This window comes from Pteropus vampyrus, unplaced genomic scaffold, assembly GCF_000151845.1.
Source record: "Pteropus vampyrus isolate Shadow unplaced genomic scaffold, Pvam_2.0 Scaffold83, whole genome shotgun sequence".
NCBI classification, from domain to species: Eukaryota; Metazoa; Chordata; class Mammalia; order Chiroptera; family Pteropodidae; genus Pteropus; species Pteropus vampyrus.
The window spans coordinates 3883854-3898564 of NW_011888864.1; the positions used below are offsets into that span (position 1 = coordinate 3883854).

General features: G+C 34.5%; 1 protein-coding gene across 1 annotated transcript in view; it reads right to left on the reverse strand.

Annotated features, from left to right (window-relative positions):
• The window catches only part of LOC105294165 (DNA repair protein complementing XP-G cells-like), a 58143-nt gene that overhangs the window by 34112 nt on the left and 9320 nt on the right, over positions 1-14711 (reverse strand). Inside the window, exons 4-11 of the mRNA XM_023532437.1 lie at positions 13232-13358; positions 10911-11006; positions 10513-10617; positions 10194-10288; positions 4147-4279; positions 2315-2401; positions 1426-1522; positions 363-594 (exon numbers count right to left, since the gene is read on the reverse strand). Coding sequence (XP_023388205.1) covers positions 363-594; positions 1426-1522; positions 2315-2401; positions 4147-4279; positions 10194-10288; positions 10513-10617; positions 10911-11006; positions 13232-13358 — 972 coding nt within the window. The remainder of the gene's footprint in view (positions 1-362; positions 595-1425; positions 1523-2314; positions 2402-4146; positions 4280-10193; positions 10289-10512; positions 10618-10910; positions 11007-13231; positions 13359-14711) is intronic.

Genomic DNA, 14711 nt, shown 5'->3' on the forward strand with positions numbered 1-14711 from the left:
TATTAAGTGAATTTGTATTTGATTTGTTAATATGTAATTTTACTGGATTTTGTTAAATTTTCCAGAATGTTTATGTACTCTTAAATTTAAAAGGACAATGATCTGTGCTTATCTGCTTATATATCTGAAGTCACTCATCATAATCATATACAAGCTTATTTACTGGAGAAATACAAGGTTATATTTTACGTCACAAGATCTGTTCCTATGTAATGTAGACTTAATGAAATCTACTGTCCTAATGCAGTCCTTTATAGACCGCTTATATGTATAACACGAGTTTTTCAGTACCCAGCATAGTCAATCATTCCCACCATAATCGCTGTAACCTTGGTAGCCATTGTTCCTTCTCTCGTGGATGCTGGACATCTTTTTCCATGCTGAATCCTGATGGAAACTAGCACTGAAAGACCGACCCAGACGCCCATGCTGCTTTTTGGAGATGTTGTCTTCACTCTCAGATTTGGCAATTCCCTGGCCATGTGCTGGAGGTTGTAATTCTTGTCTAATGGTTCCAAAGGGAAAGTTCCAAAGGCCAAACCTTTGCCAATTAAGTCTCTGAAATGCTATAATACAATGCAAATTTCCCCCAACCTGTGAAGGAAAAAAAGTTGGTGAAGAAAATGATGAGAAATGAATTACACTACTATGTGGGTTCCTATGAATTCCCTTATCTCCCCACAACTTCACCTGCTTCAATATAGTATTTACTCTTTCAGACATCATCAGATCACATTATCCTGCATGTTTTCTGACCAGCTCTCTTTACAAAAATATAAAAATGCCCACAGGAGCCAAAACGCCTTTCCCCCGTATGCCACTCACACATACTATGACCTCCCCATCCGCCTGATCCAAACACTATCATTCCTCTCCCTCTCCTGTACATTCTTCATTTGTTAGTAGGATTATATCAATAGAGTATCTTTTCAATCCACAGAATCTACCTTTCTCTGAGAACTGCCCCCAGCAGTCTTTGTACACATGGTTCTGCCCCATGGCCCACAGTTAATCTGGCTCAGGAGTGAACACTTGACCCAAACTGGGCCAAGGCAATGGAAGTAGGCCTGAGGCAGGCCAAGCTCAGTCTAGACTATTCATCTGAAAGAGACATAAAGATGATGATATCTTCGGGAAGTAAATAATCAGACAAAAAGAGAATAACAACAACATATAACTCTCAAAAGAGACAGACTAGCTACTTGGCCTCTGCTAACATTCTTTTACCAGGTACCAGTACTGTATGAATCCAGGCTACACTCCTCACCTTTTCATTTTAAAGATACCTAAGTACCCTTAAAAATATTTTTACTTTTCTGTCTAAGATGGTCTGAACTGGGTTTGTTATTTACAATAAAGAGTACTGACTAAAACACTGTATTCTGTCCAGTTGTGAAAGACCTCCAAAGACAATGGCGTTCTTACCTTCTTCGTTTTTCGATACTGTAGCCCTCTCTCTAAGTGCCGGATATCTAGATATTCTGGATTTTGAGTGTTTAGATCAGTAACAATATCTGCCCATCTATAGTTAAGAAGGAAGAATAAAGCACAATTTTCTTTGTAGTACAATATACCACTGTAATGGAACTCAAATGAGCAATATTCTACAGTCTTACCATGGCAATAATTCTCTTAGAATTGTTCCACCTCTTAAGCTCTAATAAGTCCTTTTTATATGACAATTCTGTTTGTCCAACTATTGCCACCAAAGTTCTCAGTTTTAAAATGGTTAGTCTCTCTATGACATATATATGTTATCAACCTATTAGATGATATCCTTCAAGCTAAAGTAGAAACATTTCCTATTTCCTTTTTAACTAAGGTACAATTTCAAAGATTCAAAAGTTAACATGCCTTTATTTACAGACAATATGATTGATTCTGTAAAAAATCCAAAACAATTACAAACTGCTCTGGATTGCAAAACTGTTACTAGAACTAACAAGTGAATTTGGTAAAGATGCAAGATTTAATGGCTTTATAAAGAAACCAAGTGAATTTTTGTACATAACCAAAAAATAATTAGAAAATGAAAAAAAAACAATTTATAATAGCATCACAAAATATAACACGCACTTAGGGAAAATTTTAACAAAATACATATAAAACTCTATATTGAAAAATACCAAACATTGCTGAGAGAAATTAAAGCTCTAATTAAGGGGAAAAACAGTCTATGTTAGCTGCTTGGAAGTCTCCATATTGTTTAGATGTAATTCTCCCCAAACTACACTACAGATTCTATGGATTCTTTTCTAATCAAAATTCTAAAAGGCTTTTTAGCAAAAATCGAAAAAAAGTGACGTTAATATACCTTTTACAGTGAATAGCAGGATGTTTTCTACTTGATTCTCCAATTAAGATCCAATATTCTACTTCTTGTGGTGAGAGAGGACCCCTGCTAAATATAAAATACATTCACAGTAAGCTTAATAAAGGTCATTCACTCCCTTGAAAATGTTGCTTCAATTAATATTAATAAAAAATATACTAAAGATTATTCAAAGATTATGTTGGTTAACATTAGAACAGATATTGGAGTTTAGGCATGAGCAAATGTCTGAAGGCAATTAAAGAGAAAGCATAAATTAAAATTAGGTCTTGATCCCCTGTTACAAAATCTAGGGATGAAAAAGTTGGAATAAACCAGCATGCTACCAGACTTCTTCGGCTACTCTTCTCCTTTCACTATGCATTCAAAAAGTTTCAAAAAGCATTCTAAAATTAAAACCCTAAAGCAGCGATTCACCTTTGGAACATATAAATAAACCCACCCCTAAACCCACCCCTAGAAATTCTAATTCAAATAGGTCTGGAGTGGAACACAGACAAGGATTTGCACTGTTTAAAAAGCATCTCAGGTGATCCTTAGATATAGGCAGAGGTAAAGAACTCTACAGAAAACAAAGTAGAAGTACCTACTTTTTCACAATTTACATGTGACAGATGTCTGAAGTAAGGTGAAGTTGCAGGATGAAACCACAGAAGAAACACAATGTACCTCACACCTCCAGAGAAACGAATAAAACATTTCTGGATTTGGCAAGACCAAGTCATTTCCTTCTTGTTCCACATTCACGAAAATACAACATCCAACTTCTCAGCTCTCCCAGGTCACTCCTGACTGTCTCCAGATCCCCTTCCTCCCACCACCCTTTACCCTCCCATCAAGTGCCCTGAGTGGGACGCAAAGGCTGCATGGCCTCCAGTCTCGAGGAACCCATCTTATCCCCCAGATGACCAAGCCATGTTCTCCCAGCCTGACCTTCAGCCCTCACTGAGAGAGCAGTGCTGCCTCTTTCTTCTCCACAATTACCAATGTCACCGACCCAGGTGTGAACAAACCAGAACCTCAACTAGGTGAGGATATCCAAACCTATCAATACTTTTTCTCAAAGTATTCATGGTTTTTGTTTTCACCATTCTCAAATAGGACACTTCTTCCTTTACTTTCAACTATCCTGGCATTATCTTAACCTATTATGAAGAAAACTTGCTAAAGAAGAAAAAAAATATTTAAATTCAGTTACCTCAATCAGTCAATCAATTAATTAATTAAAATTCAGTCACCCTCTCTTATTCATGGGCTGTCTCTTCTAAAAAGATACCAGTTTACCTGAATGTAAACATATATAGCTAATAAAATAGAAACTCTGGATCAAAGAAACAAATATAACCGTAAAGGTAACATAGTTCCTGGTATTAGAAACAAAAATTAGCTCTGGGCTTCCTTGTAGCCAGGACAAAAGGGAATCCTGATAAATTCCATTAAAAAGAGCTTTCTGATGTACTCAGTAGGGACAATCTTCTTGACACTAGATTCTGTATTACATTTTCCATGTATGATGTTGAATGAGACACTGAGACATACAAAGTCCTCAACTGTTTTACATTAAACAAAAAAGTGATTTTTCAAATGACTTTCTCTTGTCACGACTGAACAACAGTATCTAAGTGGATAATGTCAAAGCACAATTAACCAAATGCAATTTTGCAAAAGAATAAGCTAAAATGTTAAAGTACCTTACTTCATGTAAGGAAAGCAAATCACCAAGTCTTCCCATTTCTAAGCATTAAATATTTCTTAAATGCTTTCTACAACACATTTTATAGTGAAGTATCCACATTAAATATGGAAATGCTTACCTGAATGCTTTATTAGCTTTAACAGGGGTTGCTTCAAAGCCAATTGGACAAAAATAATGATTTTGGCAATGATAGATATAAGCCAGCGATTCATCTTTCAATCCACGAGCTAACTTCGACAAGGCCCCTGAAGCTACAAAAAACAAAAACAGACTGAGGGACCATAAAGCACTGTCCAGGCTTCACTCAAAGCACTAGTTAAGGACTGAAAGACGGAAGAGACATTACTTGGAACACACTGACGTTGCTGGGGAAAAATAAGAAGCTATTGATGATACAAAAAAAACATTAATGAATTTATTTTCAGCTTTACTCTTTAGACTGAAATTTAGATAAAATGAATAGCAAACTAAAGAAATGAAATATGGCCTTGTTTACCAAAACCTTCCAATAACCCACATACTTACCTATGAAATTTAATTACTGTATGAAACCTAATACCTAGTACATACAGCAATGGTCTCATCTGTTATAGCTGTACATATCTGCCAAAAGAAATTTCTGAACAAGCATGCTCATTAGAAGCATTTTTTGTTTATAAACTATGTGTATATACTACTGTACTAATATGCCTTTATAAAAGATATACAAAAAGTAGGAATTTTAAATTAGATTAAAATATAGACATTCTAATGTTATTTCCACAGTGATTACCTTGCACAGCTCCTATACTGCATACACTGTGAAGCCCGATGAGATATATGGGTAAATATAAACTCCAGAAAATAAAGTTCCAAAAATAGAAACTTTCTCCAACTAACACACAATTTAGTCTTTCTACAAAAGTGACACAGACTAGAGGAAAGCTTTCACAAACCAAGTGATAAGATGAGAACATCTCTAGAGGCAGACTGGTAGTACCATGGCATCTTCTTATAATTGCTCCCCCTTGTATATTTCCCATTGCTATATTAGCTGTGAGGTAATTTCAAAAGTATTAGCATAAGCAACAAGTTTTTACCAGCACTCAACGCTTAAAGCTATTAACTTAGGTTTCAATAACTTGCATCTCCTGGAAGAAACTAAATTATTCATTAACAAATAGCCTATTAAAACTGGAAATCCTAAAAATAGTTGATGAAACAGTAGATGAAAGCTTGCAAGTCTTCATTTCTCTGATTGACTTTCTGGCCACTGAAACAGCTGAAGACCACTAAGAACAGCAGATCAATGGCTGTAGCAGAGCCAAGGAGGCAGGACCGCACTCTGCCCCTGCAGACACACACAATTTGCAAGTTCCATGGAGACAATAACATTTCTGTCTTAAGCTCTTTCTCCAAGATTTTCTCTAGACCTTCCTCAGATTCTTACGTTATGGCCTACCATCAGAGCATACCTGCAATGGCAAGGTGATCTTTTCCACTAAAATCTCTATTTCATAATGATAAATAAATCTTTCTATAGTTTTTTGATTGAGTTCCCCCGACAAATTAAAAACTGACACCTGAGGGCAGCTCTAAATGAAGAATTATAAGAACTAAAATTCTGAAGATAGTCAATATTTTATTTGAACTTGATTTATTTGAACTTGATTATAGATAGGTTCCAGGACAGTGAGCAAATACAAATACAAATACATTGATTGAGACTCCTCATAAACTTGATAAATGCAAAAGATGTCTATATACATAATTGGTTTAGAAAAAACTCTGGAAATCTAAAAATTGTGAAAATGCCAAATAAAGTTTTCCCAAATAACTAAACCTTTTAATGAAAACTTTTATTGTAACTTTTTAATGGAAATCTTTAAGTATTTCATACTTTCCTCATTTCTTAAGTCAAATGTAATACTAAACAGCTGACTGCTTTAGTATGAATATGATTAGTCATTATTTTAATGTCCTGGAATACATTCAGGATTCAATGAATCCTATCAATAGAAGATCAAGCTCTTGATAAAGAGGTTGGGTAGCAGCTTTTAGAAAAACTACAGCAGCAATTCTAAAACTTGAGAACATAGGGCTTATTAAATAACAGACTGCTGGGTCTGCGTGTCTAACAAGTTACCGGGTGACAGTGATGTTGGTCCAGGGACCACATTTAGAGTTAAGAGGAAATTTCATTTAACTCAATTCAGTAAGCAATTTATGAGCACCTACTAACAATATCAGGAAACAAAGTGATACACCGTACATCAAGTTGTCCTTATAGGAAAGATAAAAAAAAAGTAACTTTAATATAGGGTGAAATAAGACAGTGCCACAATAAAGGGATACAGTTCAAAGAAGAAAGCGCACATTAGGTCTGAGGAATAAAGAAGGGGTAGCATCCAAGATGGAACTTTATGAAGTGGCAGGATTTCAACAATCCAGACAGAGGAAAGAGCATAAGGAGCAAACAAAATCACTGGAGGGGAGGAGTATCATCAGGGAACAATAAGTAGTTTAGTTTAGAATACAGAGTATGAAAGTATAGAGAAGCCTACGGCAGGGCACCCCCAGAATTTCAGGACAAGGTCATAAAAAATCACCCTCTGAAATAAAAGACATTAACTATAGTATTTAATACATTAAAATGGTCAAGCAAAAAAGTAATCAAGAAAGTAATTCTATTTAGAAGAAGACATATAAATGTGTTACAGATGGAAACTAAATTCAGAATGATGTCCACTCTAGACCAGAGTATATCTAAAAAATCTGAAACTTAAGTTACAAAGCAGCTGCTACAAAATGGACAGCCCTGATCTGTATACTATAAAGATAGGAGAAAAACACTGCTAGAATGGTTGGCCTGCTGTACTATGAAGAGGAGTATATGTCCTGAGCAGCCAAGAGAATTCTGGTGCCTTTGACATTAAGTTCCTCACTCTAAGTTAATATATCAACATTCCAACATTCTTTGAGTTTAGTGTTTATTCTGTAGAGCCTGATCATCTATAGAAGAACTACAGAGAACTCTAGATCAATTTATGAGCATGCATTTTTACATCTTCAAAGACAAAAACCAGATTCTGTAATCCAGCACATAACATCCTGCAAAGCTCTTATTCCCCCGACATGTTTTAATTACAACTGATATATATAGGACAGCAGTGGAAAGCCAATCTATTTTGGCTTTGAATGATGCTAAAGAATTTATGCTTAAACTAGCACTAGAGAGACTTAAAAAGGAAAGAGATCTATTAGTATTAAAAAGATTTATCTGGCCTTGCATCTAATATGAATTGGAGAAAAACAGTAGATAAGGAAAATGAAATCTTAATGCATAGTACACCTGAGATATACCAATGCACTGTAGTAAGCTGGTAGCAATAGCCACGGTGAGAATACATATGAGTTATGTTGGGATAGAGCAGAGGTAGCTATTCTCTGTTAAGCAAAAATAATGAGTTATAACGCCTACTAGAAGAATAGAAATGAAATGTATAAAAGTTAGTATAATTTTCAAGCTAGCTGATTAAAAAACAAATATAGATTTTTCGGGCACAAATATTGGTAGCTAAGTGAATCAACAGTTTGAAGTTACCTGAATATATAATAATAATAATAATAGTAATAATAATAATAATAAAGAAGTGAACCAATAATTTGAAACTAATGTTGACATCTTCTAGCACAAACTTTTATTGTAATTACATCTCTGAAAAAATACTTCAACTTATTAACAGTTAAATCTGTTAATTTTATCAAAATCCCTGGATTTTGTTTTTATTCCACTAGTGAGCTCAGCTTACATTTACTGAGGGTCCAGTGGAAATGGCACATCAGCAATTGCTAGGGAGTTATGAAATCAGAGAAGCACAGTCTCAAGCAAAAAATTAAAACCTATTGTGAAAAACAGGCCTAAGAGTCCTTAACAAAATAACAATAGAAGATCCGTTTCAAGCAACAAGTGACAATGGTTTTCACTACTGCATATCGCAGAGACATGAGAAAAGCCTATCTGTGCAATGCTCTCTTCCACTATGAGAGAGAACAGAAAACATTTCGCTTGACACATGTACCACTCCTCCTCTGAATACAATCAGAAGTTCTAGAACAACATGTGTGAAGTCATAGGGCATCATATATGAAATCAAAGGGCTACTGAGGCAGTCCCTATGGTCAAGAAGCTAGACAAACACATTAAAAATATGCAACATAATATAAGGCTGCATATGCCAAGTGCCACATGACAGAGCAAATAATCAGTACTACAGTAATTAAGAGGATTCGGCACCTGAAGTGGCAGGGAAAGCTTCAGAGATAAAGCTGGGCTTGTGCAGGACCACTGATTATTAAAGAGGAAAATAAGAAAATTCTAAGGGGGAAAGCAGATCAATCATCCTTTGGGAAATACACATAGAAAAAGAAACAGTGAGGAGTCAAGTATTGTAATAGGAAAAATGAAAACAGAAATAAAACTAGGAAAATACAGCATTAAAACTTGCCGAAGAAACTGCAGCAACTACTCCTCTCCCCCTGTCAAAAGCAAAGAGATGAGAAGTATAGGTAGTTTATCCCAGTCTTCAAATGAAAAAAAAAAAAAGATTAACGTCTATTGGAAAATATGACCTTTCTTAGTTTTTAGTTGCCTGACCAATTGTTGAGAAAGGTGTGTTGACAGTTTCACTAGAAACAGAAAACAAACAAAAAAAATACACACAACTTAAAGCTACCCTTTCCACATGGACAGAACTCCTACAAATGCACAGAATTCAGTCAGCAACAAGGAAAGCTAACATTTATTGAGTCCTTACTCTGTGTCAAACAAGGAGCTAAATGTATTATAAACATGTCTCCTTTTATCTTCATAGTGACCCTATGGGATGGGTACAAATATGGAAAGACAAAGGTCTACACCCCCCTCAGGAAGTGAGTGCCTAACTGCCTTGTTCAAGGTCACAAAACCAGTATGTGTAGAAACCAACATAAATTCTAATTTGCCTGACCTGTAACCAACTTGACATACCTGGTATAGGTCAAGAGAAATATATTGTACTCTATGTTCAATCCTTGACCTTGGTAAGCCATATGTCAAGTAAACAGAGAGATCTGTTGACAAAGACTCTTTTCCTCTGAGCCCTCTTCTCAACTAGGCCTCGCTCTTGGGCTTCTGTGTCCATCCTTGCAGAATCCAGTTTTAGCAAGATTCCTGCTAAGTCAGTTTAGACAAAATCCCCCACCCTTGCTATCTGTTCAAGTTCCTCATCCCCACCCTTGGGATCTAAGCCCTTGTCCTGCCAGTTTTAAGAATCCTGTTGGACCAGTTTAGCAAAAATGCCCCTGCCCTTGTTGCTTCCTCTTAGTAATTCTCCATCCATTGATCCCTCACTTTGCTAGTTGGCTATAAATTCCCAGCCACCTTTGTTGTACTAAGAGTTGAGCCCAATCTCTCTCCTCTATTGCAATACCTCAATTATAAGTCTTGAATGAAGCCTTCTTTATCATTTTAACAAGTGTCAGAACATTTTTTTCTTTAATACCATATTAAAATTTTCTGACTTGTAAAGTCAAAAGATTGTCAAATTAAAAAATAAAAATGGTCGAATAGTGGAAATTATTTGAATAGTGCAAATTATTTAATAAGCATATAACTAAAACAATCCTTAAAATCAACCCCATTACCCTCTGCTATAACCAAGACTATTCCGTAATAGAACTCTGTCACTTTCGCAATCTATCTTCCTGTTTTATGTTTTTATGCATGTCTAACATTGAATACCCTCAAATCCTTGCATTCCCTTCTAGGAAGAGGAACTGCAAATTCCATGCTGCTTCTTGGAAGAATTTTACCAGCGCATGCACACACACATACCATGGACCCAAATAATACAAACAATATGTTAAAGTAGTATTTATGACATGCCTTAAAGGTCGAAAAGTTCTATATGCAAAGATAAGAAGAGCTAAAAATATTAAACTGTATACTGAAAAGTGACCTACAGATTACTATTATATACCCCTTGAATAGAGATATAAAAGTTATAGATTGTGTTTATAGTTTACATAAAGTCCCATTAAATAAAATAGCCAATCTTTGAGATGGACCCTAAAGCATATACATGTGTGTGCATGTGTGTGTGCATGTGCATATATGTACATGTGTGTATCAATATGTTTACCTACCAGTTTCTCCAGCTGTTTTATTCTTCCCATGAGGTTTATATAGAACATACGAGCATCCTTTTACATGGAAGTGGTCATTAATTTGTCTAAACCATCTGAAAATAACAAGAAGATCTGCTCACAGCAACAGTTCCATTACAAAGATGGTCCTATTTCAATTCCAAAGAAATTCAAGCAGAGCCCAAGTCTGGCATGTCTACCAGAGGCTGGTGCCCAGCAGCTGGATACATGGTTTACTATTAATAGACATCTACTCCATTCTTAGTCTGCAGAACTAGAACTAGAAATAAGGTATTGCCTCTAAGTGAGGGCTTCGTACCTCATAAGTGTTGTATTTCCAGTGAAAGGGCCAAATCTAATATCTTCAAATGGGGGTTGAAAGCCCAAAATGTGTAAAGCTTCTTCTTGGGTAATAGGTGCGAGACTAAAAAAGAAACATTACCTTTTATTTTATAATTCCAGTCACACGCAAATATAACTTGTCTCAATGTTAATATGTCTCTCTGATTTGCAAACAATTTTAATAATAGTTTTAATTTTTATTGTATCGAAAATAATTCATGCATATATTTTTACCTAAAAAAGCTTATGATAAAATGCATCAGTTTTTTTCTCAACTTATGAAAATTTATTATTTAAAACTTTCCATTATCAAAGAAGCAACACCAAATAACTTGAGATTGGAGTTTAGAGATACCAATAAATTAACATACTTACTTTCCAGCTCCCATTGTGCTATATAAGAAATTCCAACAAGAAATTAATGAGGAGATACCACAAGAAGTCTTATATTGTGGTCGGCTTATGCAGTACCTAAGAAAACAAAAGACTGTTTTCTTTGCTTGAATAACTACACAATATGCATAGAGAAAATATAACACTCATGGCAACTAAAAGTGTCAACATAATGAAAACTTTGATCATTTAAACTAATATAAAATCTTTATTCACTTAAAATATTGTTATATTTATTAAACACATCATAAATGCATAATAAATCATTCATATTCATTTTAATAAAGATGGCTAAGTATGACTAACCACTAAAGTGGATGTTATCCAAACCAATGGGAAAAAAATAATGGTACAAAAATTTAGACACCAACTACTAAAATTAGAGTGAGAACTCCTAGATGAGCTGCATACTTGATTATTTGCAACTTCATTGTAACAGTTTTTCATATATATATATATATATATATACACACACACACACAAATATACATATATAATATTAAACCCTTCTCAGATACATGATCTGCAAATACTTTCTCCCATTTAATAGGTTGTCTTTTTGACTTTGGTAATTGTTTCCTTTGATGCACAGAAGTTTTTAAGTTTGATGTAGTCCCATCTGTCTACTTCTGCCGTTGTCATCTATGCTTTTGGTGTCATATCCCAGAAATCATTGCCAAATCCAATGTCATGAAGCTTTTCCCCTACATTTTCTTCTAGGAGTTTTATAGTGTTAGGTCTTAAGTCTAAGGGAATAGAAGCGAAAATGGGCAAAGCCGTGCTCCAAAGAAACTAAATTAATGTTTTTCATTACACTTTACTCCGATATACTTTTCATACTAACTGCTACCAATTTATCTTTTTAAATAGACTTTTGTTAAGAAATCAATAGCTTATCTTTACCCCAGGGGAAAAATGTCTAAATCCTTAGCTTGATAGCCAAGAAATAGATCATGAAAGGCGTTCTAAAGAAAGAACATGGACTTTGGAGTCTGGTTCTCTTTGGTTTCAAAACATGATCTGCTTATTCGCCATGTGATATTGGGCAATTTTCTTAGCTTTCCTGAGAGCCTCACTCCAGACAAGCTGGTCTACCCTTCATTACTAACATGCCAGACACTTTTCTACCATCCATTCAAAGACCTTACACTCTCCGTTCCCTCATATTTCCTCTCTTAAGAACAAGCTCCTTTGTGAAGCTTTCGGCTGATCATTAATCCCTCTCATGTTGGTTCTTTATTCAGACCCATCGCCAGGCAAATTACCTGAAATATTTTATATTTATCTGCTGAGTCCCCTCTTCTCAACTAGATTTTAAACCTTGAGAGAACAAGGCCATGTTTTGTGCATCTCTGTATTCTCAGACCAAAGTTAAGGGTCCGATATTTATTAAATAAGTTTTACAAATCTTATATTTCTAAAACCTCACACAAAATAATTTTAAACACCTCGAATCAGAGATTAGTAATTTAAAACTGTATTTTAAGGTAACCAAATAGCTCCAGTTAATAAGAGAAAGCTCTTCTTATGAGAAGACTGCTAGCCAGTAAAGGCAGAAGAAATGACAGAATTTTGAGATATCACCATTTCACAGCAAGGATTCCAATAAGAATCATCAATGGATTTAGCCAAAACCACTAGGTAAAAAGTTTATAGGGACTGTATATTAGCCTAATGCTACTGTCATATCACTGATTACCTAATGGCTGCAGAGGGAAAAAAAGAACTTGACAATGTGGGCTAAATCAAGACAATGTGGGCTGTCACCTCCTAAATCAAGTAATCACTCTAGGAGCTCTAATGTTGGGTGAACAGATATTATGTACCTCCTAATGTGATGCAAAATGAGGATCACTTTAGCAGTATCCTTGCCTAAAATGTTCAACCAAAATCTAATCAAGTCTTTATATCTAAACTCTAGCTTTCATGAAATACTAAGGTTATATAATTTAGTTAATCAACAGGGAAAAAATCAGACAAATCTAGAAAGTAGGACATTCTACAATATATCTTGCCAAGTCTCTCTACTAAGTCAAACTCCTAGACTTAAAAAAGGGGGGCGAGGAGAGTGAGGTGGGGACTGTTCTAGATTAAGAGAGATATATAGGCTACAACAAGCAAACACAAAGTATAGTTCATGGTTGGGTCTAAATTTAAGGCATAAAGATATTTTCAGAACTATCTGGGAAAACTAAATTTAGCCTTGGAATTAGATCATAAGGAAATACTGTTAACTTTATTAGGTATGACAACTTTATTAGGTATTGTGGTTAAGGGGGAAAAAAGTCAACTTTTAGAGATACCATCGTCTGAGGTCTAATACTTTCCGTTGCTTAATATCTTCAAGAGGAGAATATTGAGGCCACTCTCTTTGATGTCTTCCTTTTTTATCTGAAGTTTTTTTCTTAGAAATTTGTTTCTTTACATTGCCTAGAATACAAGAATATAAAATAAGCAAAATGGTTAAAACGAAGTATATTGCTAAGGCAATACAATTAATTATGAAACAAAATAAAAAAGTAACTGCCACTGATTCTAAAATGATATTTATATATATATATTGAAGAAATATGTGTATCTTCAAGAATACTCTCCTACTTTAAAGAGAATAAAAACAAATTTAAAAAACCAGGAATGTTATTTCCTATCAGATTTGCATATTCCAATTCCTAAGCCAGTCACTTACTTAGTAAAATAATCGATCACAAAATCTTTAATTTAGAAAATCAAATTACCAACAATAAAATATTTAACTAGACCACTTTCCAAAAAATGAATCATTTCTATAAAACAATAAAACCACATTAATGTAACTTTTTTAAGAAAGTAAAAACACTAGATCCAATAATGCAATGATGTTATGTTTAAAAATATCTCCAGGCCTACAGAGACCACAAAATGGATTTAAAATGATGCACACGTGTGCATTACTAAAATGCGACTATAGCACAAGGAACTAGAGTGGAGAACAAAGTCTCCTTTCTGTGTGCGTGTTTGTTTGTTCTATCTCTCTTGCTCTCTGTCTCCTTCGCTCTCCAAAAGACAAGTAAGACAAATGACAGTTGTTACCTATGAGGGAAGAGGAATTGAGAGCTGGACAAAAGGAAGACAAAAATGAGAGTTAAGACTTTACACTGCTTAATTTTTATGCTTTTTATTTCTGAACCATGCTAATGGATTACTCAGTCAAAAAGTTATATAAATTAAATATTAATAAATAACTCCAAGCCTCATTTCACTAAAATACCATTAACATTTCAGATAGCTATGCTCAAATACTTTAATAACATCACACATATTTTATTTTAAGTGAAATAAGCAAATGTTAAACAAAATTAAATAAAAGCTAATATTTTGTTTATGTTATTCATAAATTTTGAAACATAAGTTATATAGATATATGCCCACACATGGAAAAGTGTCTGTTTTATTCATTTAAGATGCTCTACGATGAAATCATTTGGCACCCAAAACCAGGTGGAACTCCGAAACTATTGTTACACAAGGAATTTCTCTAATTTTTATAAAATGTCATAATAGCAAAGACTATAATATCCAGAAACAAGTTTATTTTTCTCCCCTTTCCCTCCAGTTATTTTTTCAAAGTCTTCACAGAGAACAGAAAATTTCTCACAGAGCTAAACAACCTCTGGCAAACATGAGCTAAATCTCATTCTGACAAATTTCCATTACTCATAAATAAATCTTAGAGAGCCAGAGATGGAAAACCTACTTTCTATCATCTCTTGAGATGTCTCCACAGCCCAATAATGCTTTAATTCC